Source organism: Rhamphochromis sp. 'chilingali' (genome assembly GCF_963969265.1).
Source record: "Rhamphochromis sp. 'chilingali' genome assembly, chromosome: 16".
Classification (NCBI taxonomy): Eukaryota; Metazoa; Chordata; class Actinopteri; order Cichliformes; family Cichlidae; genus Rhamphochromis; species Rhamphochromis sp. 'chilingali'.
The window spans coordinates 30,932,790-30,955,229 of NC_137943.1; the positions used below are offsets into that span (position 1 = coordinate 30,932,790).

A 22,440-nucleotide genomic window follows, 5' to 3' on the forward strand; every position below is an offset into this window, starting at 1 on the left:
CATGTGATTGGCTCTTGGTCGCTCTGTAAGAATATTTCTTTAGTGCCTCCCTTCACAGATGTGTCTGTATCAGGATGGGTCTAAACAACATGGTGTAAATGCAGTTGCTGGTGAGCCTCATTTCCTGTAGGAGGTGAACAAGAGCAGAGATCTGTTTCCCTTCAGAGCACAGAGGTTGTTTCTGTTCAGAGGAAGTGAAACTGTCTGACAGTCACTGAGAGACGGTGAAACGGCACAGCACATGAATCAAATGGATCAAACAAAATTCTGCTGTTCAGTCTGTTTGGATCTACTGAAGGATCCAGTGACTATTCCCTGTGGACACAGCTACTGCATGAACTGTATTAAAAGCTTCTGGGATGAAGAGGAAAAGAAGAAAATCTACAGCTGCCCTCAGTGCCGGAGGACTTTCACAGCGAGGCCTGTCCTGGTGAAAAACACCATGTTAGCAGATTTAGTGGAGGAGCTGAAGAAGACTGGACTCCAAGCTGCTCCTGCTGATCACTGCTATGCTGGACCTGAAGATGTGGCCTGTGATGTCTGCACTGGAAGAAAAATGAAAGCCTTCAAGTCCTGTTTATTCTGTCTGGCATCTTACTGTGAGAAACACCTTCAGCCTCATTATGATTCACCTACATTCAAGAAACACAAGCTGGTGGAGCCCTCCAAGAAGCTCCAGGAGAACATCTGCTCTCGTCATGATGAGGTGATGAAGATGTTCTGCCGTACTGATCAGCAGAGTATCTGTTATCTCTGCTCTGTGGATGAACATAAAGGCCACGACACAGTCTCAGCTGCAGCAGAAAGGACTGAGAGGCAGAGAGAGCTGGAGGTGAGTCGACAAAACATCCAGCAGAGTTTCCAGGACAGAGAGAAAGATGTGAAGCTGCTTCAACAGGAGGTGGAGGCCATCAATCAGTCTGCTGATCAAACAGTGGAGCACAGTGAGAAGATCTTCACTGAGCTGATCCATCTCATCCAGAAAAGAAGCTCTGATGTGAAGCAGCAGATCAGATCCCAGCAGGAAACTGAAGTGAGTCGAGTCAAAGAGCTTCAGGAGAAGCTGGAGCAGGAGATCACTGAGCTGAAGAGGAAAGATGCTGAGCTGAAGCAGCTCTCACACACAGAGGATCACATCCAGTTTCTACACAACTACCCCTCACTGTCAGCACTCAGTGAGTCTACAGACTCATCCAGCATCAATATCCGTCCTCTGAGCTACTTTGAGGATGTGACAGCAGCTGTGTCAGAGGTCAGAGATAAACTACAGGACATTCTGAGAGAGGAATGGACAAACATCTCACTGACAGTCACTGAAGTGGATGTTTTACTGTCAGATCCACCAGAGCCAAAGACCAGAGCTGGATTCTTAAAATATTCACGTGAAATCACACTGGATCCAAACACAGCAAACACACATCTGTTATTATCAGAGGGGAACAGAAAAGCAACAGCAGTGGATCAACAACAGTCTTATTCTGATCATCCAGACAGATTCACTAGATGGTGGCAGGTCCTGAGTAGAGAGAGTCTGACTGGACGTTGTTACTGGGAGGTGGAGTGGAGAGGGAGAGTTTATGTAGCAGTCGCATACAAGAATATCAGCAGAAAAGGAGGTAATGAATATAAATTTGGACATAATGACAAATCTTGGTCATTAGAGTATTACAACAACAGTTTTACATTTTGGTACAACAACATTGAAACTCCTGTCTCAGGTCCTCGTTCCTCCAGAGTAGGAGTGTACCTGGATCACAGAGCAGGTATTTTGTCCTTCTACAGCGTCTCTGAAACCATGACTCTCCTCCACAGAGTCCAGACCACATTCACTCAGCCGCTCTATGCTGGACTTTGGGTTTATGATTATGGAGACACAGCTGAGTTGATTAAAGTGAAATAGACTGAAGTCTTTCATATTGTGGGTTTAAATCTGTATTTTAGTTTCATTTTATTTTCTCTCCATCATTTCTGCACAGAGATCAGCTGTCAGTCAAACATTATGGGTGGTACCTCCACATCTTCTAGTTGTTCTCTTGATGTTTCTCAGTTTTTAAAGGAGATCTTTCCTGTGACTGTTTATGGAGGCTATCACTGCTCATCATCATTTTGATTTACTAAAATATTTCTCCACATGAAAATGTAAACTTCTCTATCCTCTAAATGTTTCTGGAATATTTGTATTGAAAAATGTCGACATTTCTCTTTATGAGTATGGCAGACCATGTGTGTGTGTTTGTTTTTGTTTTTGTCAAAATCATCAAACAAATGAGGAAAAACTGTGATTTTAATGAATGAATTCATATATTGTGTTGATGTTTTATTGTGTGAATAAACTGGAAGGTTTGACTATAAATCAAACTTTGAACAAAGTCTTTTCTTCTGTCTTCATTCCAGGATCTCACTCAAATCTGATGCAGAAAATATGAAACTAATCTGAGAGAATAACTGAAGCAGTTTTCCTCCTGAAGCATCACAAAGTTCAGAGTTCATGTTTAGAGCAGAAGATTCAGCAGTCGCTCTGTGACCTTTCAACTTTCTTCACTAAAACAGCTTCATTACAGAGAAACAAGTCACATTTTCTTCATGTTCTTAAGTCCTTTAAAATGTTTGTAATGGTCCTTGAATGCAGCATCAGTGTGGCAGGTTTAAAAGGTCACTTTCTGTTGTGTTCAAAGATTTCCTTCAGATATGGTCTTTAATCAGTAAAGCCAGTGATACAGCAGTGTCATTAGCTGTGTTATTGGCACCAGGCTGTGTTTATGTATGTATTTAATTCTGTCTGAGGATGTCTTCAGCATGAAATTATCATTTGCTCAGCTGCTGTGTCTCATCTCTTATCAGACATTGGTTGGAACAGAGTTTTGTTGCTGACCATCTGACAAGAGGGTGAAGAAAAGCTTCAGGCTTCATTTGGACACTACGTTGGACAGAAGTCTCCACAAAAATGACTCAGAAACACAAATATTATTAATGAAAGTCCAAATGTCAAAAAGGGGTCATACATGATCCTGAGAAATGTCCTTGAACATTTGAACATGAGTCAGAGGGTTGTCAGGTTTCTGCACTGCATCGTGGCATCAAGCCTGAGATGTCTGTGGAAACAAGTATGGAGGACACAAATGCACAGACGCAGTCGAGCTGTTTACTGCTGATGAGGAAGGAAAATAGTCTGTTGGATATTAAAGCAGCATTTATTAGAGTAAGAACAGATACTTGTGTCCTTCATTTGATCCCCGTCAATTTACAGAAGACTTAAGGACCCTTTGACTTCTAACATACAGCTGCATGTTTACAATTATTTATTTATTTCCAGCAAAGCGAGACTTTACTGATTAAAGACATATAATCAGACATATTACTGTTACTTTCTGAAAAAGACTCACATAAAGCAGATTTATCACAAGCAAACATCAAGACACATCCTTCATGGCTTAAAGTTGCAGTGGGACTCTTTCGCCATCTGGTGGTTGTAACAGTTATGACAACTGTTCCTGCATATATGTCCCTCCTCAGTGTGAAGAAGACTGGACTCCAAGCTGCTCCTGCTGATCACTGCGTGTTCCTCCTGTGTCTAAAATCTATTTCCATTATGAATCAGGAAACTGTTTGCACCAATCATAAAGCCAATAAAATACGTCACACACTAAGAAATAACAAAAAGGAATTGTGCATTTCAAGGAGATTTTTCCCTCGTTTTTTGAAATCATAACAATACAAACTAATGCAAGACTGTCATGTTTTCATAAGTTTGTAGAGACACTGTTCTGTTGTATTCTAGGACATCAGTCACTTTTTAAATGCATGCTACTCCTCCTCATCATCATCATCATCATCAGCACCCATGACCTCCTTTTAGTCTTTGTTTTGTTATTGTTCAGAGTTCAGGAGATGTTCTTATGGGATTTCCACAGTGTACAAGTACTGTTTAGAGCCTTTACCTAAAAGAAAAGAGTAAAGTTCAAAGTAGATTTACTCACTGCAGGAAAATAATGCCTCAATCTGATATATTGTCTTATATGACAAACTGAAAGTGATGCATCAAAGTGTAAGCAGCATTTTCCTGTTACAGCTGGTCTAGATGGAACTGATCTGATCTCCTTTATGTGCAGGTAGATATCCAGTGGGTTTGCTAAGGGTCACAGATGAGGGGCTGTGTGAGATGTTTAATGGGAAAGGAAATAAAACCATTGTTCCAGACCTGCAGCTAAGATACTCGAGTATCTTCAAATATGAAGCTGAGTATTACTTCCATACTTTCCTCCACTGCTGATGACCTTGTTACCTGCTGCTCCCTGTTAATGATCAGCCTCAGTTCTGATAGTAAACTGTTGGCTCTCTGGGGGGAAGAAAGAAGTTTGTATTTGTTTAAGATACAATGAAATCATATTTTGACATATTGGAAGATGACATGGAGCTGAAAAAATACTACAGGTATAAATGGAAACTACAGTTTATTTCTGTTATTTCCTGTGATAGTGTTTGTACACTCGCTCATGATAACTGTTCATTCAGCTGCTGTTTTTGTCTGCTGGACATCTTTAGCTTTCAGTAAGGATGCATTCATAGATCAGCACATCTTTTTGAACCACATTTCTTATGAGACTCAGAGTTTACATTTTGGAAATGTGGTGAGACCTGGGGTAGAAAGAGACTGAAGCTTCAACCTCGGCAGTTTTGTGTGTGTCTGAAGCAGAAAGATAAGAACTGTGTGGCCAACTCATCACACACATAATCCTGAATCAGAAAAACAGCATCAAGTGTTGTAATTGTTAAACACAGAAGTGTGATTTATATGTGGTTTTACTGATGGTTAACACAGTCGCACAAACACCTGAAACTGATCAAAATATAAAACAACATATTAAACATAAATATGTGCCAGTTACCAGAACTTATATGTGGTTTCACTGAGGTTTAATTCTGCTCAGTTTCTCAATACTCACTCATACAAAAGTTTGTTATGTTTTATTGATTAGTTGGCTTTAGGTTTTCCAGTTTTCCAGCTGCTGCTGTTTAATGTTTGCCTGGGAAAAGAAATTTCAGTTAGTGTGGGAAGTTTGGTTAAGCTGGTGGAAAACAATACTGTTACACTGACCTTTTGGATAAGATTGTCTTACCTGTGGTTTCTCTGATGTGCACGACAAAACAGTCTCCAGGCAGCTTGAGTGCCCATTTAAAGGTTCCTGGTGGTACCAAGTGATTGAAGAGAGGATTGAAAAGCCATATTAGTTTATTGTAGATTGTAGTCAGTTGGCCAAGCTTGTAATGAAAAACGGTTCATTACTCGAAGCTTTCATCACAGTCCTCTTTGGTGACATCTGGTGGGCAAATATATGAAGAGCAGCTTGAGTCTGCAGCTTATAATGAACTGCTTCATTATGATTGCCCACTCTGCAGAGCTGACAGCTTGTGTTTGATGTCATGTGACAGTTCTGTGTGATATCGGGCTGATATGTTGCTTTGAACGTGAATTTTCGGGGGGTGAAAAAATTATGTTATCATCAATCAATCATGTGGTCAGAAGAATCTGTGCTTACCTTGCAGGAATGTTTTCAATTTACAGATTGGGAAGTTTTTATTCAGCCTTGATGCTTTGGTGGATGTTAGCTCATATGCAGTTTTTGTAAAGACATGATTATACCCCTTAAGCGTGCTAAAGTGTACCCTAACAATAAGCCATGGGTCACCAAATGCATCAAATCCTGTTTAAGGAAAAAGAGACAGGCTTTTAAAGAGGGGGCTGTTCCTGACTTTCAGGCAGTCACCAAAGACTTGAAAATCGAGCTCTTGAAAGCAAAACAGATCTACAAAAACCTTCTTGAAAGAAAATTTGCTGCAAAACGTTTTGGGTCTGCCTGGACTTGTATGAAAACCATATCAGGGTTTCAAAATCCCCAGAGCAGCAGTCAGATCATTGTAGACGGTTTTAAGCCAGACAGAGATTTGAATATGCTTGATGCTCGTTTTAGTTCTTCTGAACTGAAACAGAAACTGAAAGATACTCAACACTTCATCACTGAACTCAGCGATGTCCAAAAGGCCTTTCATACAGTTAATGTGAACAAGAGCCAGGGCCCTGATAACATTAGTGCCGCCGAATTAAATCTTGTGCTAAAGAGCTCAGTCCTAAATTTCAGCTTATTTTCAATAAATCCTTTCAAATACAAAATGTGCCCTCGCTTTGGAAGGAAGCTGTCGTCGTTCATGTCCCTAAATCTAGTCGTCCAAACGTCCTGAATGACTTCAGGCCTGTTGCCTCACCTGAGTTGTCATGAAAGTCTGAAAAAATCATCAGAAATGTGATTATGGAAGAGATTGAATATCAGCTGGATCCAATGCAATTTGCGTACAGGCCCAACAGAGGAGTGCAGGACGCGCTTTGGACTAAATCTGATTCTTAAACATGTAGAGAGTAAAGGGACTTTTGCAAGACTTCTTTTCATTGATTTTTCTTCTGCTTTTAATACAATACAGCCCCATATTTTAATGAAAAGACTTTTAGAAGAGTTTGAAATCAGGAAAAACCTGGTTTGCTGGATTTTAGATCTTTTAACTGACAGGTCACAAAGAGTGAGAATAAATGGGGTTCTGTCTGACCCAGTGTTCTCCTCCAGGGTCTCTTATCGCCCTTATTATTCATTCTCTTTACAAACATGTGTCAGAGCAGATATGAAAACAGGGCCATCATTAAATTTACAGATGACTTTGTTATTGTCAGCTTACTGAAAGAGGGTGAAACTCACCACGGTCCAATCATTGATGACTTTGTTCAGTGGTGGGAGGAGTCTTATCTCCAATTGAACATATCTAAAACAAAAGATATGGTTATTGATTTTAGGAAACAACAAAATGGGCACAGAGTCACTTTAATTAAAGGTCAGAAAATAGAGCAAGTGCAATCATATAAATATCTTGGGACCATAATCAATGAAAAACTGAACTTTTATTGCAAATCGGTCTGTAAAAAGGGTCACCAGTGCCTTTACTGCCTCAGGAAACTTGCTCATTTCCACATTGAGCGAAAGATTTTAACTTTGTTTTCTTGTTCTTTTATTGAGTCTGTTTTATCTTTTTGTTTGGTGCCATGGTTCAGTCAGACCTCTGTCACAGAGAAAAATTGACTGAATTAGTGAGTGAGATGGTCCAGTCGTCTGATAGATGAGTCACAGGCCTGTTTGGACTCCCTGTACTCTAAACAGGTACCACAGATGCTTAATCAATCCTTAAAAATGGTTCCCATCCTCTACGGGGTGGATTTAGCTTCTTTCTTCAGGACGGAGGTTTCTAGTTCCAAGATGCAGGACAAAGCATTATAAAAACAGCTTTGTCCCTGCTGCTGTCACTGAACTCAAGAAGAATTGTTTTTGATTTGATTCACTTTGTTTAATTAAAATATGTGTTTTGTCAGGTTTCATTAGGTGTGTGTGTTTGTGAAGGGAGGCCAAATGCTATCATTGTTCTGTAAAGCAAATTTACCTGTGGGTATAAATAAAGTAACCTTAACTTAAAGCTTATAGGAGGTTGTGAGGTCACTGCCTCCACCTGATTATGTAATTAACCAGCAGACTGGTACGTTTATATATAATATACTATAAGTTATATCATTATAATTATGTGTACATCATATTTCTTATGTACATTTTAGACCTGGGAGCAGAAATGCTGATGAACTGGTTTTTATTGAGGAACAGGCAGAGCATCCTCTCTTCCTGGCTCCATGTCTATAATTATGTCACACACTGATTCGCTCTCACAAAATCACCAAAACACGGCACAAATCCCACCAATGGTTCAATTCCTTATAAATCATTGAATCAGGTACTGAAGCAGTGACGTGCTGAATGAAGCTTCAGTCGTCATTGATCACGTGACTCTGTTCAGTCAAACCAAGCCTCAGCACAGCGTTTCTGAAGCAGTGTGTTGATTTTTTGACACACGTGCCGGAGCTTCAGCTTCAAACGGGCCGTCACCATCAGAGTTGCTGGAACCATGTCCCACTACTGGCTACTCTGTTTTATTCTGTGTTGAGTTTTTGAATGTGAATTTTCTGTGTTAAGAATAACAAAGAAAATGTAATGAAGTGATTTTAAAGTTTAAACTTTGTGTTAAATCTTGTAAGTCAGAGAGAGAGAGAGAGATGAGGTGTGGGTGGACATCAGATGATCAAATGTCAACAACCTGATTGGCCCAAGTGTGCAGATGTGACGTCCAGTGAGGGAAGGGGGGAGAAAGGGTGAGCAGGTATAAAAGTGAGGTGAAGAAGAGATTCGGAGTTCTTCCCTTTTGTCCTCTGTGAGATGAGCAGTTCAGAAGTTTGGATCTAAGAGGTTCACAGTTAAAATTCCAGCAGAGACGCTAAAAGGAGAACCACAGTCCAACCTGTGAATGTTTTTAACCCTTTGTGAAACAACAAAGGCATAAATATGATCATATCAATATTATCTACTGGGTCAGACTCATAGGATCAGGGATTAGAACTCCTTTTATCAGAGAGATGAAATCTACTTCCTGTACAGGGTTTTTTTGTGGGCCTAACGATCGACAGAAACTAGAGTCAATAAAAAAACTGGACATTGGCTCAATGTGTGTGTGGCACAGGGAAACAAGGACTGAGCGCTGTGTAGTCCCACATAAAGTCAGACACCTGGTCACCCTAGGTGGACCATGGCATGGTCTATATGGAGGACACAGACACTGCTGAAAACATGACTCTGTCTGGTTTAGATGATCAAATGTCTTTACTTTAGGAGGCTGTGGCTCAGAGTACATTCACATAATGCCTTTGAATAAATGTAAAAAGCTTGTTTTGCTCCTGCTTTGATTTCTTTGTCCAGGTAGAAATTCTGCTTTTTGCCTCTAAAATCTGAAACAGTTTGAAACAAAGTTTGGCGCTCTAATCCTCTCTGTGTTTGTCCTTTGGTCAGATGGTGATATTGAATGAAATATTCCAGTATTCAGTAGCTCAGCAGCTTTGTAACATGTGGTTTTGCACACTGTTCAAACCTCAGATGTTTGTGTAAACAAGTGTGGAGGACACAAACTGACGGGGGGAGGAACGACATTTACTGTTGATGTGTCTGACATTTAGTCTCCATGAGTTCTCATAAGACTGAAGAACTCTGTGATCTCTAACATGCAGCTGTATGTTTTGAAATCATGTGTCTCATTCTCTGGACTTTACTAGACAACGAGTGAAGAACATGTAACGAATATCATCTTTAAAGTGATGAATAATAACTCTGCCTCTGTGTCTTCATAAAAAGATCGTACTTCTGAAAGGTCAGAGGGCAGCATCCACTCTGGGTTTACACAGTTTTGCAGCTTTAGCTCTTCTGAAGTTCAGCACCTGCTTTTTCAACCAATCAGAAGCCAGTATTGTAGAGAGTTCATATTTCATTTCATGCAATTGAATAATTTTGAATGTTTAGGTGAATATTTATATTTAGAGTATTTTCTCGATCAGTGTCTTCAGTCCTGACCCTGAGTGCGTACATTTAAAAATAAAGTGATATAACTTCTTTTACATTACTGTGAACTTCTTGTACAGTTTGACAGCTGATTGTTGTCGTGTTTGTCGTCATATGAAGATCGTTTCCTAAAGAGGACTGAACAGTCATTTAGCCTCTGGCTCCATCCATGAATCTGATCTTTGCTGTATAATCTGTGCTGTTAATAGTGTAATGGAACATATAATTTGTACATATAATTTCATATGTAATTATGATGATCTTTACCCATTAAGATTTTAAATGAACGATAAACAAAGGCCAAGAAAACTGAGTTAAACTCCTGAGTCTACTATATATTTGCACCATGAAGAAATGAATTGTTAAAGTTTAACTGGGTCAGACTTGTTACTGCATGCTGTAACCAAACATACCACACCCTGCATCATGTGATTGGCTCTTGGTCGCACTGTAAGAATATTTCTTTAGTGCCTCCCTTTACAGATGTGTCTGTATCAGGATGGGTCTAAACAACATGGTGTAAATGCAGTTGCTGGTGAGCCTCATTTCCTGTAGGAGGTGAACAAGAGCAGAGATCTGTTTCCCTTCAGAGCACAGAGGTTGTTTCTGTTCAGAGGAAGTGAAACTGTCTGACAGTCACTGAGAGACGGTGAAACGGCACAGCACATGAATCAAATGGACCAAACAAAATTCTGCTGTTCAGTCTGTTTGGATCTACTGAAGGATCCGGTGACTATTCCCTGTGGACACAGCTACTGCATGAACTGTATTAAAAGCTTCTGGGATGAAGAGGAAAAGAAGAAAATCTACAGCTGCCCTCAGTGCAGACAGACTTTCACAGCGAGGCCTGTCCTGGTGAAAAACACCATGTTAGCAGATTTAGTGGAGGAGCTGAAGAAGACTGGACTCCAAGCTGCTCCTGCTGATCACTGCTATGCTGGACCTGAAGATGTGGCCTGTGATGTCTGCACTGGAAGAAAAATGAAAGCCTTCAAGTCCTGTTTAGTCTGTCTGGCATCTTACTGTGAGAAACACCTTCAGACTCATTATGATTCACCTACATTCAAGAAACACAAGCTGGTGGAGCCCTCCAAGAAGCTCCAGGACAACATCTGCTCTCGTCATGATGAGGTGATGAAGATGTTCTGCCGTACTGATCAGCAGAGTATCTGTTATCTCTGCTCTGTGGATGAACATAAAGGCCACGACACAGTCTCAGCTGCAGCAGAAAGGACTGAGAGGCAGAGAGAGCTGGAGGTGAGTCGACAAAACATCCATCAGAGAATCCAGGACAGAGAGAAAGATGTGAAGCTGCTTCAACAGGAGGTGGAGGCCATCAATCAGTCTGCTCATCAAACAGTGGAGCACAGTGAGAAGATCTTCACTGAGCTGATCCATCTCATCCAGAAAAGAAGCTCTGATGTGAAGCAGCAGATCAGATCCCAGCAGGAAACTGAAGTGAGTCGAGTCAAAGAGCTTCAGGAGAACCTGGAGCAGGAGATCACTGAGCTGAAGAGGAAAGATGCTGAGCTGAAGCAGCTCTCACACACAGAGGATCACATCCAGTTTCTACACAACTACCCCTCACTGTCAGCACTCAGTGAGTCTACAGACTCATCCAGCATCAATATCCGTCCTCTGAGCTACTTTGAGGATGTGACAGCAGCTGTGTCAGAGGTCAGAGATAAACTACAGGACATTCTGAGAGACGAATGGACAAACATCTCACTGACAGTCACTGAAGTGGATGTTTTACTGTCAGATCCACCAGCAGAGCCAAAGACCAGAGCTGGATTCTTAAAATATTCATGTGAAATCACACTGGATCCAAACACAGCAAACACATGGCTGTTATTATCAGAGGGGAACAGAAAAGCAACATTTATGAATCAACAACAATCTTATTGTGATCATCCAGACAGATTCACTGACAGGTGTCAGGTCCTGAGTAGAGAGAGTCTGACTGGACGTTGTTACTGGGAGGTGGAGTGGAGAGGGGGAGTTTATGTAGCAGTCGCATACAAGAATATCAGCAGAAAAGGATGGGGTAATGAATGTTTGTTTGGACATAATGACAAATCTTGGTCATTATATTGTAACAACAACAGTTATACATTTCGGTACAACAACATCCAAACTCCTGTCTCAGGTCCTCGTTCCTCCAGAGTAGGAGTGTACCTGGATCACAGAGCAGGTATTTTGTCCTTCTACAGCGTCTCTGAAACCATGACTCTCCTCCACAGAGTCCAGACCACATTCACTCAGCCGCTCTATGCTGGACTTTGGGTTCACTATTATGGAGACACAGCTGAGTTGATTAAGCTCAAATAGACTGAAGTCTTTCATATTGTGGGTTTAAATCTGTATTTTAGTTTCATTTTATTTTCTCTCCATCATTTCTGCACAGAGATCAGCTGTCAGTCAAACATTATGGGTGGTACCTCCACATCTTCTAGTTGTTCTCTTGATGTTTCTGAGTTTTTAAAGGAGATCTTTCCTGTGACTGTTTATGGAGGCTATCACTGCTCATCATCATTTTTGATTTACTAAAATATTTCTCCACATGAAAATGTAAACTTCTCTATCCTCTAAATGTTTCTGGAATATTTGTCTTGAAAAATGTCGACATTTCTCTTTATGAGTATGGCAGACCATGTGTGTGTGTTTGTGTTTGTTTTTGTCAAAATCATCAAACAAATGAGGAAAAACTGTGATTTTAATGAATGAATTCATATATTGTGTTGATGTTTTATTGTGTGAATAAACTGGAAGGTTTGACTATAAATCAAACTTTGAACAAAGTCTTTTCTTCTGTCTTCATTCCAGGATCTCACTCAAATCTGATGCAGAAAATATGAAACTAATCTGAGAGAATAACTGAAGCAGTTTTCCTCCTGAAGCATCACAAAGTTCAGAGTTCATGTTTAGAGCAGAAGATTCAGCAGTCGCTCTGTGACCTTTCAACTTTCTTCACTAAAGCAGCTTCATTACAGAGAAACAAGTCACATTTTCTTGATGTTCTTAAGTTCTTTAAAATGTTTTTAATGGTCCTTGAATGCAGCATCAGTGTCGCAGGTTTAAAAGGTCACTTTCTGTTGTGTTCAAAGATTTCCTTCAGATATGGTCTTTAATCAGTAAAGCCAGTGATACAGCAGTGTCATTAGCTGTGTTATTGGCACCAGGCTGTATTTATGTATGTATTTAATTCTGTCTGAGGATGTCTTCAGCATGAAATGATCATTTGCTCAGCTGCTGTGTCTCATCTCTTATCAGACATTGGTTGGAACAGAGTTTTGTTGCTGACCATCTGACAAGAGGGTGAAGAAAAGCTTCAGGCTTCATTTGGACACTACGTTGGACAGAAGTCTCCACAAAAATGACTCAGAAACACAAATATTATCAATGAAAGTCCAAATGTCAAAAAGGGGTCATACATGATGCTGAGAAATGTCCTTGAACATTTGAACATGAGTCAGAGGGTTGTCAGGTTTCTACACTGCATCGTGGCATCAAGCCTGAGATGTCTGTGGAAACAAGTATGGAGGACACAAATGCACAGACGCAGTCGAGCTGTTTGCTGCTGATGAGGAAGGAAAATAGTCTGTTGGATATTAAAGCAGCATTTATTAGAGTAAGAACAGATACTTGTGTCCTTCATTTGATCCCCGTCAATTTACAGAAGACTTAAGGACCCTTTGACTTCTAACATACAGCTGCATGTTTACAATTTTATTATTTATTGATCTCTAGCAAAGCGAGACTTTACTGATTAAAGACATATAATCAGACATATTACTGTTACTTTCTGAAAAAGACTCAGATAAAGCAGATTTATCACAAGCAAACATCAAGACACATCCTTCATGGCTTAAAGTTGCAGTGGGACTCTTTCGCCATCTGGTGGTTGTAACAGTTATGACAACTGTTCCTGCATATATGTCCCTCCTCAGTGTGAAGAAGACTGGACTCCAAGCTGCTCCTGCTGATCACTGCGTGTTCCTCCTGTGTCTAAAATCGATTTCCATTATGAATCAGGAAACTGTTTGCACCAATCATAAAGCCAATAAAATACGTCACACACTAAGAAATAACAAAAAGGAATTGTGCATTTCAAGGAGATTTTTCCCTCGTTTTTTGAAATCATAACAATACAAACTAATGCAAGACTGTCATGTTTTCATAAGTTTGTAGAGACACTGTTCTGTTGTATTCTAGGACATCAGTCACTTTTTAAATGCATGCTACTCCTCCTCATCATCATCATCATCATCATCAGCACCCATGACCTCCTTTTAGTCTTTGTTTTGTTATTTTTCAGAGTTCAGGAGACGTTCTTATGGGATTTCCACAGTGTACAAGTACTGTTTAGAGCCTTTACCTAAAAGAAAAGAGTAAAGTACAAAGTAGATTTACTCACTGCAGGAAAATAATGCCTCAATCTGATATATTGTCTTATATGACAAACTGAAAGTGATGCATCAAAGTGTAAGCAGCATTTTCCTGTTACAGCTGTTCTAGATGGAACTGATCTGATCTCCTTTATGTGCAGGTAGATATCCAGTGGGTTTGCTAAGGGTCACAGATGAGGGGCTGTGTGAGATGTTTAATGGGAAAGGAAATAAAACCATTGTTCCAGACCTGCAGCTAAGATACTAGAGTATCTTCAAATATGAAGCTGAGTATTACTTCCATACTTTCCTCCACTGCTGATGACCTTGTTACCTGCTGCTCCCTGTTAATGATCAGCCTCAGTTCTGATAGTAAACTGTTGGCTCTCGTTCTGTCAGGTTGTTGCTCAGTGACGTCTTGTTTTCATTTTCCTCCTTCTTCAAATATGTCTTCCTTTAACTCTTTGCTTTTGTTTCTGTTTCAAACACCAAATGATACACGTGCTGCACCTCTGATGGTTTGTCAGAGAGCAGAACAATTTACATGTTGTCAGGACCTGGGGCTTTGAGTGATCCTAGCAAGGGACCTCCACACACTGTCTGGGGATAGTCTCACCACCCGATCGTTGGGGGGGGGGGGGGTCCTTTGTGCGGGGGTGAAGGTCTGTGCCTCAAAGCGAGCGAAGAATTTGTTTAGCTCATCCGGTAAAGACATGAAACCAATATTAAATTCAGTTCTTTTGAATTCGTTTGGCGGCAGAAAAAGACTGTACTCAGAGTGGTCAAAGCTCAAAAAATGATCTTTATTTTACATTTCCGGAGACGGAGACCTGAACACACGAACACACACGCTCAGGTCTGAAAGCAGTAGCAGCCAGCATGGTTATATTTCTGCAGCACGTCACACACACACTCAGTTAGTTCCTCTTTCTTTTTGTGTCAGATTTCCGGTGCAGCTCTGCACTAAACTTCCTCTTTCTAAAGTCTGTTGCCAGGGCAACCTGTCACCCTCTGACCTAGTTTTTGTCTCGTCTGAGCTTAGTTTCTAAAAGCCTCTCTTGTTAAAATACATAAAACAATATAATAAGAAAATAAGCACTACGAATACATTAATTACATGACACCAACAACAGTCTGCAGAGTGGGCTTGTAGTCGGTGATGGTCTGTATTCCTTGTCACAGCCTCCGAGTGTCTCAGCTGTCACTGAAGCTTTTTGAAATCCTCCTGGAGTACTGCCTTGGTCCCTGATGGTAGATGCCACCGAAGCAGTCAACAGTTCCTGAGTAACGCTTCCATGACTGAAAAGTTTGAGGAGCTCAAAACTGTAGGAGCATTGTAAAAAGAAAAAAAAAAACAAGAAAAAGGGCAAAACAAAGACGTGAACACTGTTTTGTTTGAGGAAGCAGACGTTGCCTGTGTCTGTGCCGCCATCTTGAAAAAAAATGTTTAACACAGTCGCACAAACAGCTAAAATGATCAAAATTTAAAACAACATATTAAACATAAATATGTGCCAGTTGCCAGAACTTATATGCAGTTTTTCTGAGGTTTAATTATGCTCAGTTTCTCAATACTGGCATGTTGAAAATAAATTTAATAATTAAAAATAAATATGTTTAAATTAACCAGTATAATGAATCAGAAAATAGAGTAACAGTGATTGACCTCACCAAGAATCTGACCGTGGTGTGTGTGTGTGTGTGCGTGTGCGTGTGTAAGTGTGTAATGAAGGTCGTCTTCATTACTTAACCATATAAACACACATGGGTGGTTTTAATATTGATATTTAACAAAAGTTTGTTATATTTTATTGAATGTTTGTTTATAATCCTCAGATTTACCCGTTCTTATATTTTGCTTGTTCTTATGTTATTATATTGTATTTTTCTTGCAGACAAGAATTTTGGATACGATTGTCTTACCTGTGATTTCTCTTGATTGTGTGTGAAATGTGTGTGTAGCTTAGTTCAGTATGTAACCCCAGATAGTGGTTTGGCTCCAGGGTAAATTAGCAGCAGTCTATAAAGGGCTGCCAGTTAACATCAGACGGCCTCTGATGTCCAAATGAAGCTTTCTGAAGCTTGGATTGAAAAACGGTTCATTACTCGAAGCTTTTCAACACAGTCCTGTTTGGTGACATCTGGTGGACAAAACTATGAAGCGCAGCTTGAATCTACAGCTTATAATGAACTGCTTCACTATGATTGCCCACTCTGCAGAGATGAACTGACAGCTTCAATTTAATGTCACGTGACAGTTGTGTCTGATATCGGGCTGATATGGTGCTTTGAACATGTATTTGTTTTACGTGAAAAAAATTCTGTTATGTCGATTTTAATAATAAATAATTTAGATGAATAAAACGTTCTTGTGTAAACATGTGCCATAGTGTGTTCTCCTGTTGATTGTGACTTCTTGTAGTTTGTTAGTAATAAAAAAATACACTAAATATAACAATGTAAAGCACAATATTATAATAGGTTGTGAGTACGCTTGTGCTGTGAGGTCACTGCTTCCACCTGATTATGTAATTAACCAGCAGACTGGTACGTTTATATATAATATACTATAAGTTATATCATTATAATTATGTGTACATCATATTTCTTATGTACATTTTAGACCTGGGAGCAGAAATGCTGATGAACTGGTTTTTATTCAGGAACAGGCAGAGCGTCCTCTCTTCCTGGCTCCATGTCTATAATTATGTCACACACTGATTCGCTCTCACAAAATCACCAAAACACGGCACAAATCCCACCAATGGTTCAATTCCTTATAAATCTTTGAATCAGGTACTGAAGCAGTGACGTGCTGAATGAAGCTTCAGACGTCATTGATCACGTGACTCTGTTCAGTCAAACCAAGCCTCAGCACAGCGTTTCTGAAGCAGTGTGTTGATTTTTTGACACACGTGCCGGAGCTTCAGCTTCAAACGGGCCGTCACCATCAGAGTTGCTGGAACCATGTCCCACTACTGGCTACTCTGTTTTATTCTGTGTTAAGTTTTTGAATGTGAATTTTCTGTGTTAAGAATAACAAAGAAAATGTAATGAAGTGATTTTAAAGTTTAAACTTTGTGTTAAATCTTGTGAGTCAGAGAGAGAGAGAGAGAGAGATGAGGTGTGGGTGGACATCAGATGATCAAATGTCAACAACCTGATTGGCCCAAGTGTGAAGATGTGACGTCCAGTGAGGGAAGGGGGGATATTGAATGAAATATTCCAGTATTCAGTAGCTCAGCAGCTTTCTAACATGTGGTTTTGCACACTGTTCAAACCTCAGATGTTTGTGTAAACAAGTGTGGAGGACACAAACTCACGGGGGGAGGAACGACATTTACTGTTGATGTGTCTGACATTTAGTCTCCATGAGTTCTCATAAGACTGAAGAACTCTGTGATCTCTAACATGCAGCTGTATGTTTTGAAATCATGTGTCTCATTCTCTGGACTTTACTAGACAACGAGTGAAGAACAGATAACGAATATCATCTTTAAAGTGATGAATAATAACTCTGCCTCTGTGTCTTCATAAAAAGATCGTACTTCTGAAAGGTCAGAGGGCAGCATCCACTCTGGTTTTACACAGTTTTGCAGGTTTAGCTCTTCTGAAGTTCAGCACCTGCTTTTTCAACCAATCAGAAGCCAGTATTGTAGAGAGTTCATATTTCTTTTCATGCAATTGAATAATTTTGAATGTTTAGGTGAATATTTATATTTAGAGTATTTTCTCGATCAGTGTCTTCAGTCCTGACCCTGAGTGCGTACATTTAAAAATAAAGTGATATAACTTCTTTTACATTACTGTGAACTTCTTGTACAGTTTGACAGCTGATTGTTGTCGTGTTTGTCGTCATATGAAGATCGTTTCCTAAAGAGGACTGAACAGTCATTTAGCCTCTGGCTCCATCCATGAATCTGATGTTTGCTGTATAATCTGTGCTGTTAATAGTGTAATGGAACATATAATTTGTACATATAATTTCATATGTAATTATGATGATCTTTACCCATTAAGATTTTAAATGAAACGATAAACAAAGGCCAAGAAAACTGAGTTAAACTCCTGAGTCTACTATATATTTGCACCATGAAGAAATGAATTGTTTGCACCAGTAATAAATAATCAAATATATCAAATTATCATCAATATTTAAATAAAAGCAAGCATTGCACCAAACAAAACAACAATTCAACAGACAGTTCTATAAAACTGTGGATGATTCAAAGTGCTGCTATAACTGCACAACAAAACTGCAGTGAGAAAAGCTTTGGATGTTCAGTTTAGTTATAATGACAGTTAAACAACTAAAATACTCGATTAAGTAGGTGAGAAAAAGTTACATTTACTGGATCAGTTTAAGACCAAAATACATTTGAATGAATTACTGACATGGACACTTTGTGAAAAATTACTAAACAGTTCAGGCAAAATTTTACTAAAACCTTGAATTAAACTTTAACGTTTTCATTTCAAACACATCTTGATGTTTTCATAATAATAATAATAACGGATACTTTATTGATCCCCATGGGGAAATTACTTGTTTTTCTCTGCATTTGACCCATTCACTCAGTGAAGCAGTGGGCAGCCCACTAAGCAGGCGCCCGGGGAGCAGTGTGTAGGGACGGTACCTTGCTCAGGGGTACCTCAGGGTAGCCGTTAGGTGGATTCGAACCGCCGACCTTCCGATCACGGGGTGACCACTTTACCTACTGAGCTATCCCTGCCCCTTTCATTTAAACTCCACTGTGACTGTGTACACAGGAAAGACTACAAAATAATGTTTGTTTGTTTTGTAAACACTGTGGACTGATCTGCATTTGTTGTTGCTAAATTTAAATATTTGTTACTATTTAATGATCATAATTTCATTTGAACATAGGTTTGATTTAGTGGAGTCAGTTGTTCCCATGCATCATTCTGTAAGTGTGAGAATGAACTAAGATTAGAAAATGTCAAAATATAAAGTGTCATTTATTTTTATTCATCACAGCATCCTAAACTTTGCTGAACTTTTTGAAATATAAAATGAACTCACTGAGTGTTGACTGTCATAACTCAAGAAAAGTTAAACTGGGCTGACCCAGTTGAAACTAATTTTAACAGTTTAAACCAGTTAAACCAGTTTGCCTGGGTCAGACTTGTTACTGCATGATGTAACCAAACATAACACACCCTGCTTCACCTGATTGGCTCTTGGTCGCTCTGTAAGAATATTTCTTTAGTGCCTCCCTTCACAGATGTGTCTGTATCAGGATGGGTCTAAACAACATGGTGTAAATGCAGTTGCTGGTGAGCCTCATTTCCTGTAGGAGGTGAACAAGAGCAGAGATCTGTTTCCCTTCAGAGCACAGAGGTTGTTTCTGTTCAGAGGAAGTGAAACTGTCTGACAGTCACTGAGAGACGGTGAAACGGCACAGCACATGAATCAAATGGATCATACAAAATTCTGCTGTTCAGTCTGTTTGGATCTACTGAAGGATCCAGTGACTATTCCCTGTGGACACAGCTACTGCATGAACTGTATTAAAAGCTTCTGGGATGAAGAGGAAAAGAAGAAAATCTACAGCTGCCCTCAGTGCCGGAGGACTTTCACAGCGAGGCCTGTCCTGGAGAAAAACACCATGTTAGCAGATTTAGTGGAGGAGCTGAAGAAGACTGGACTCCAAGCTGCTCCTGCTGATCACTGCTATGCTGGACCTGAAGATGTGGCCTGTGATGTCTGCACTGGGAGAAAAATGAAAGCATTCAAGTCCTGTCTGATGTGTTTGGTCTCTTACTGTGAGAAACACCTTCGGCGTCATTATGATGTGGCTCAGTTAAAGAAACACAAGCTGGTGGAGCCCTCCAAGAAGCTCCAGGAGAACATCTGCTCTCGTCATGATGAGGTGATGAAGATGTTCTGTCGTACTGATCAGCAGAGTATCTGTTATCTCTGCTCTGTGGATGAACATAAAGGCCACGACACAGTCTCAGCTGCAGCAGAAAGGACTGAGAGGCAGAGAGAGCTGGAGGTGAGTCGACAAAACATCCAGCAGAGAATCCAGGACAGAGAGAAAGATGTGAAGCTGCTTCAACAGGAGGTGGAGGCCATCAATCAGTCTGCTGATCAAACAGTGGAGCACAGTGAGAAGATCTTCACTGAGCTGATCCATCTCATCCAGAAAAGAAGCTCTGATGTGAAGCAGCAGATCAGATCCCAGCAGGAAACTGAAGTGAGTCGAGTCAAAGAGCTTCAGGAGAAGCTGGAGCAGGAGATCACTGAGCTGAAGAGGAAAGATGCTGAGCTGAAGCAGCTCTCACACACAGAGGATCACATCCAGTTTCTACACAACTACCCCTCACTGTCAGCACTCAGTGAGTCTACAGACTCATCCAGCATCAATATCCGTCCTCTGAGCTACTTTGAGGATGTGACAGCAGCTGTGTCAGAGGTCAGAGATAAACTACAGGACATTCTGAGAGAGCAATGGACAAACATCTCACTGACAGTCACTGAAGTGGATGTTTTACTGTCACAACCAGAGCCAAAGACCAGAGCTGGATTCTTAAAATATTCATGTGAAATCACACTGGATCCAAACACAGCATACAAACTGCTGTTATTATCAGAGGGGAACAGAAAAGTAACAGCAATGAATCAACAACAGTCTTATTCTGATCATCCAGACAGATTCACTGGATCGTGGCAGGTCCTGAGTAGAGAGAGTCTGACTGGACGTTGTTACTGGGAGGTGGAGTGGAGAGGGGGAGTTTATGTAGCAGTCGCATACAAGAATATCAGCAGAACAGGGAGTGGGAGTGAATGTTGGCTTGGACATAATGACAAATCTTGGTCATTAGATTGTAACAACAACAGTTATACATTTCGGTACAACAACATCCAAACTCCTGTCTCAGGTCCTCGTTCCTCCAGAGTAGGAGTGTACCTGGATCACAGAGCAGGTATTTTGTCCTTCTACAGCGTCTCTGAAACCATGACTCTCCTCCACAGAGTCCAGACCACATTCACTCAGCCGCTCTATGCTGGACTGATGCCTTGTCATCATGGATACAATGCTGAGTTGATTAAAGTGAAATAGACTGAAGTCTTTCATATTGTGGGTTTAAGTCTGTGTTTTAGTTTCATTTTATTTTCTCTCCATCATTTCTGCACAGAGATCAGCTGTCAGTCAAACATTATGGGTGGTACCTCCACATCTTCTAGTTGTTCTCTTGATGTTTCTGAGTTTTTAAAGGAGATCTTTCCTGTGACTGTTTATGGAGGCTATCACTGCTCATCATCATTTTGATTTACTAAAATATTTCTCCACATGAAAATGTAAACTTCTCTATCCTCTAAATGTTTCTGGAATATTTGTATTGAAAAATGTCGACATTTCTCTTTATGAGTATGGCAGACCATGTGTGTGTGTTTGTGTTTGTTTTTGTCAAAATCATCAAACAAATGAGGAAAAACTGTGATTGTAATGAATGAATTCATATATTGTGTTGATGTTTTATTGTGTGAATAAACTGGAAGGTTTGACTATAAATCAAACTTTGAACAAAGTCTTTTCTTCTGTCTTCATTCCAGGATCTCACTCAAATCTGATGCAGAAAATATGAAACTAATCTGAGAGAATAACTGAAGCAGTTTTCCTCCTGAAGCATCACAAAGTTCAGAGTTCATGTTTAGAGAAGAAGATTCAGCAGTCGCTCTGTGACCTTTCAACTTTCTTCACTAAAACAGCTTCATTACAGAGAAACAAGTCACATTTTCTTCATGTTCTTAAGTTCTTTAAAATGTTTTTAATGGTCCTTGAATGCAGCATCAGTGTGGCAGGTTTAAAAGGTCACTTTCTGTTGTGTTCAAAGATTTCCTTCAGATATGGTCTTTAATCAGTAAAGCCAGTGATACAGCAGTGTCATTAGCTGTGTTATTGGCACCAGGCTGTGTTTATCTATGTATTTAATTTTGTCTGAGGATGTCTTCAGCATAAAATGATCATTTGCTCAGCTGCTGTGTCTCATCTCTTATCAGACATTGGTTGGAACAGAGTTTTGTTGCTGACCATCTGACGAGAGGGTGAAGAAAAGCTTCAGGCTTCATTTGGACACTACGTTGGACAGAAGTCTCCACAAAAATGACTCAGAAACACAAATATTATTAATGAAAGTCCAAATGTCAAAAAGGGGTCATACATGATGCTGAGAAATGTCCTTGAACATTTGAACATGAGTCAGAGGGTTGTCAGGTTTCTACACTGCATCGTGGCATCAAGCCTGAGATGTCTGTGGAAACAAGTATGGAGGACACAAATGCACAGACGCAGTCGAGCTGTTTGCTGCTGATGAGGAAGGAAAATAGTCTGTTGGATATTAAAGCAGCATTTATTAGAGTAAGAACAGATACTTGTGTCCTTCATTTGATCCCCGTCAATTTACAGAAGACTTAAGGACCCTTTGACTTCTAACATACAGCTGCATGTTTACAATTTTATTATTGATTTATTTATTTCTAGCAAAGCGAGACTTTACTGATTAAAGACATATAATCAGACATATTACTGTTACTTTCTGAAAAAGACTCACATAAA

General features: G+C 40.0%; 2 protein-coding genes across 2 annotated transcripts; both read left to right on the plus strand.

The window, feature by feature from the left end:
- Positions 1 to 22: 22 nt before the first annotated feature.
- LOC308383587 (uncharacterized protein) lies at positions 23 to 12,268 on the plus strand. The gene is made up of 2 exons (XM_080861630.1): positions 23 to 1,897; positions 10,104 to 12,268. The coding sequence occupies exons 1-2, from the start codon at positions 242 to 244 to the stop codon at positions 11,796 to 11,798; spliced, it is 3,351 nt and encodes a 1,116-aa protein (XP_080717756.1). The 5' UTR covers positions 23 to 241; the 3' UTR covers positions 11,799 to 12,268.
- Positions 12,269 to 19,093: 6,825 nt separating this feature from the next.
- On the plus strand, positions 19,094 to 21,412 carry LOC308412390 (tripartite motif-containing protein 16-like). The gene has a single exon (XM_080906709.1). It carries the CDS (start codon positions 19,285 to 19,287, stop codon positions 20,941 to 20,943), a length of 1,659 nt encoding a protein of 552 aa, XP_080762835.1. The 5' UTR covers positions 19,094 to 19,284; the 3' UTR covers positions 20,944 to 21,412.
- The last annotated feature ends 1,028 nt before the right edge of the window (positions 21,413 to 22,440 follow it).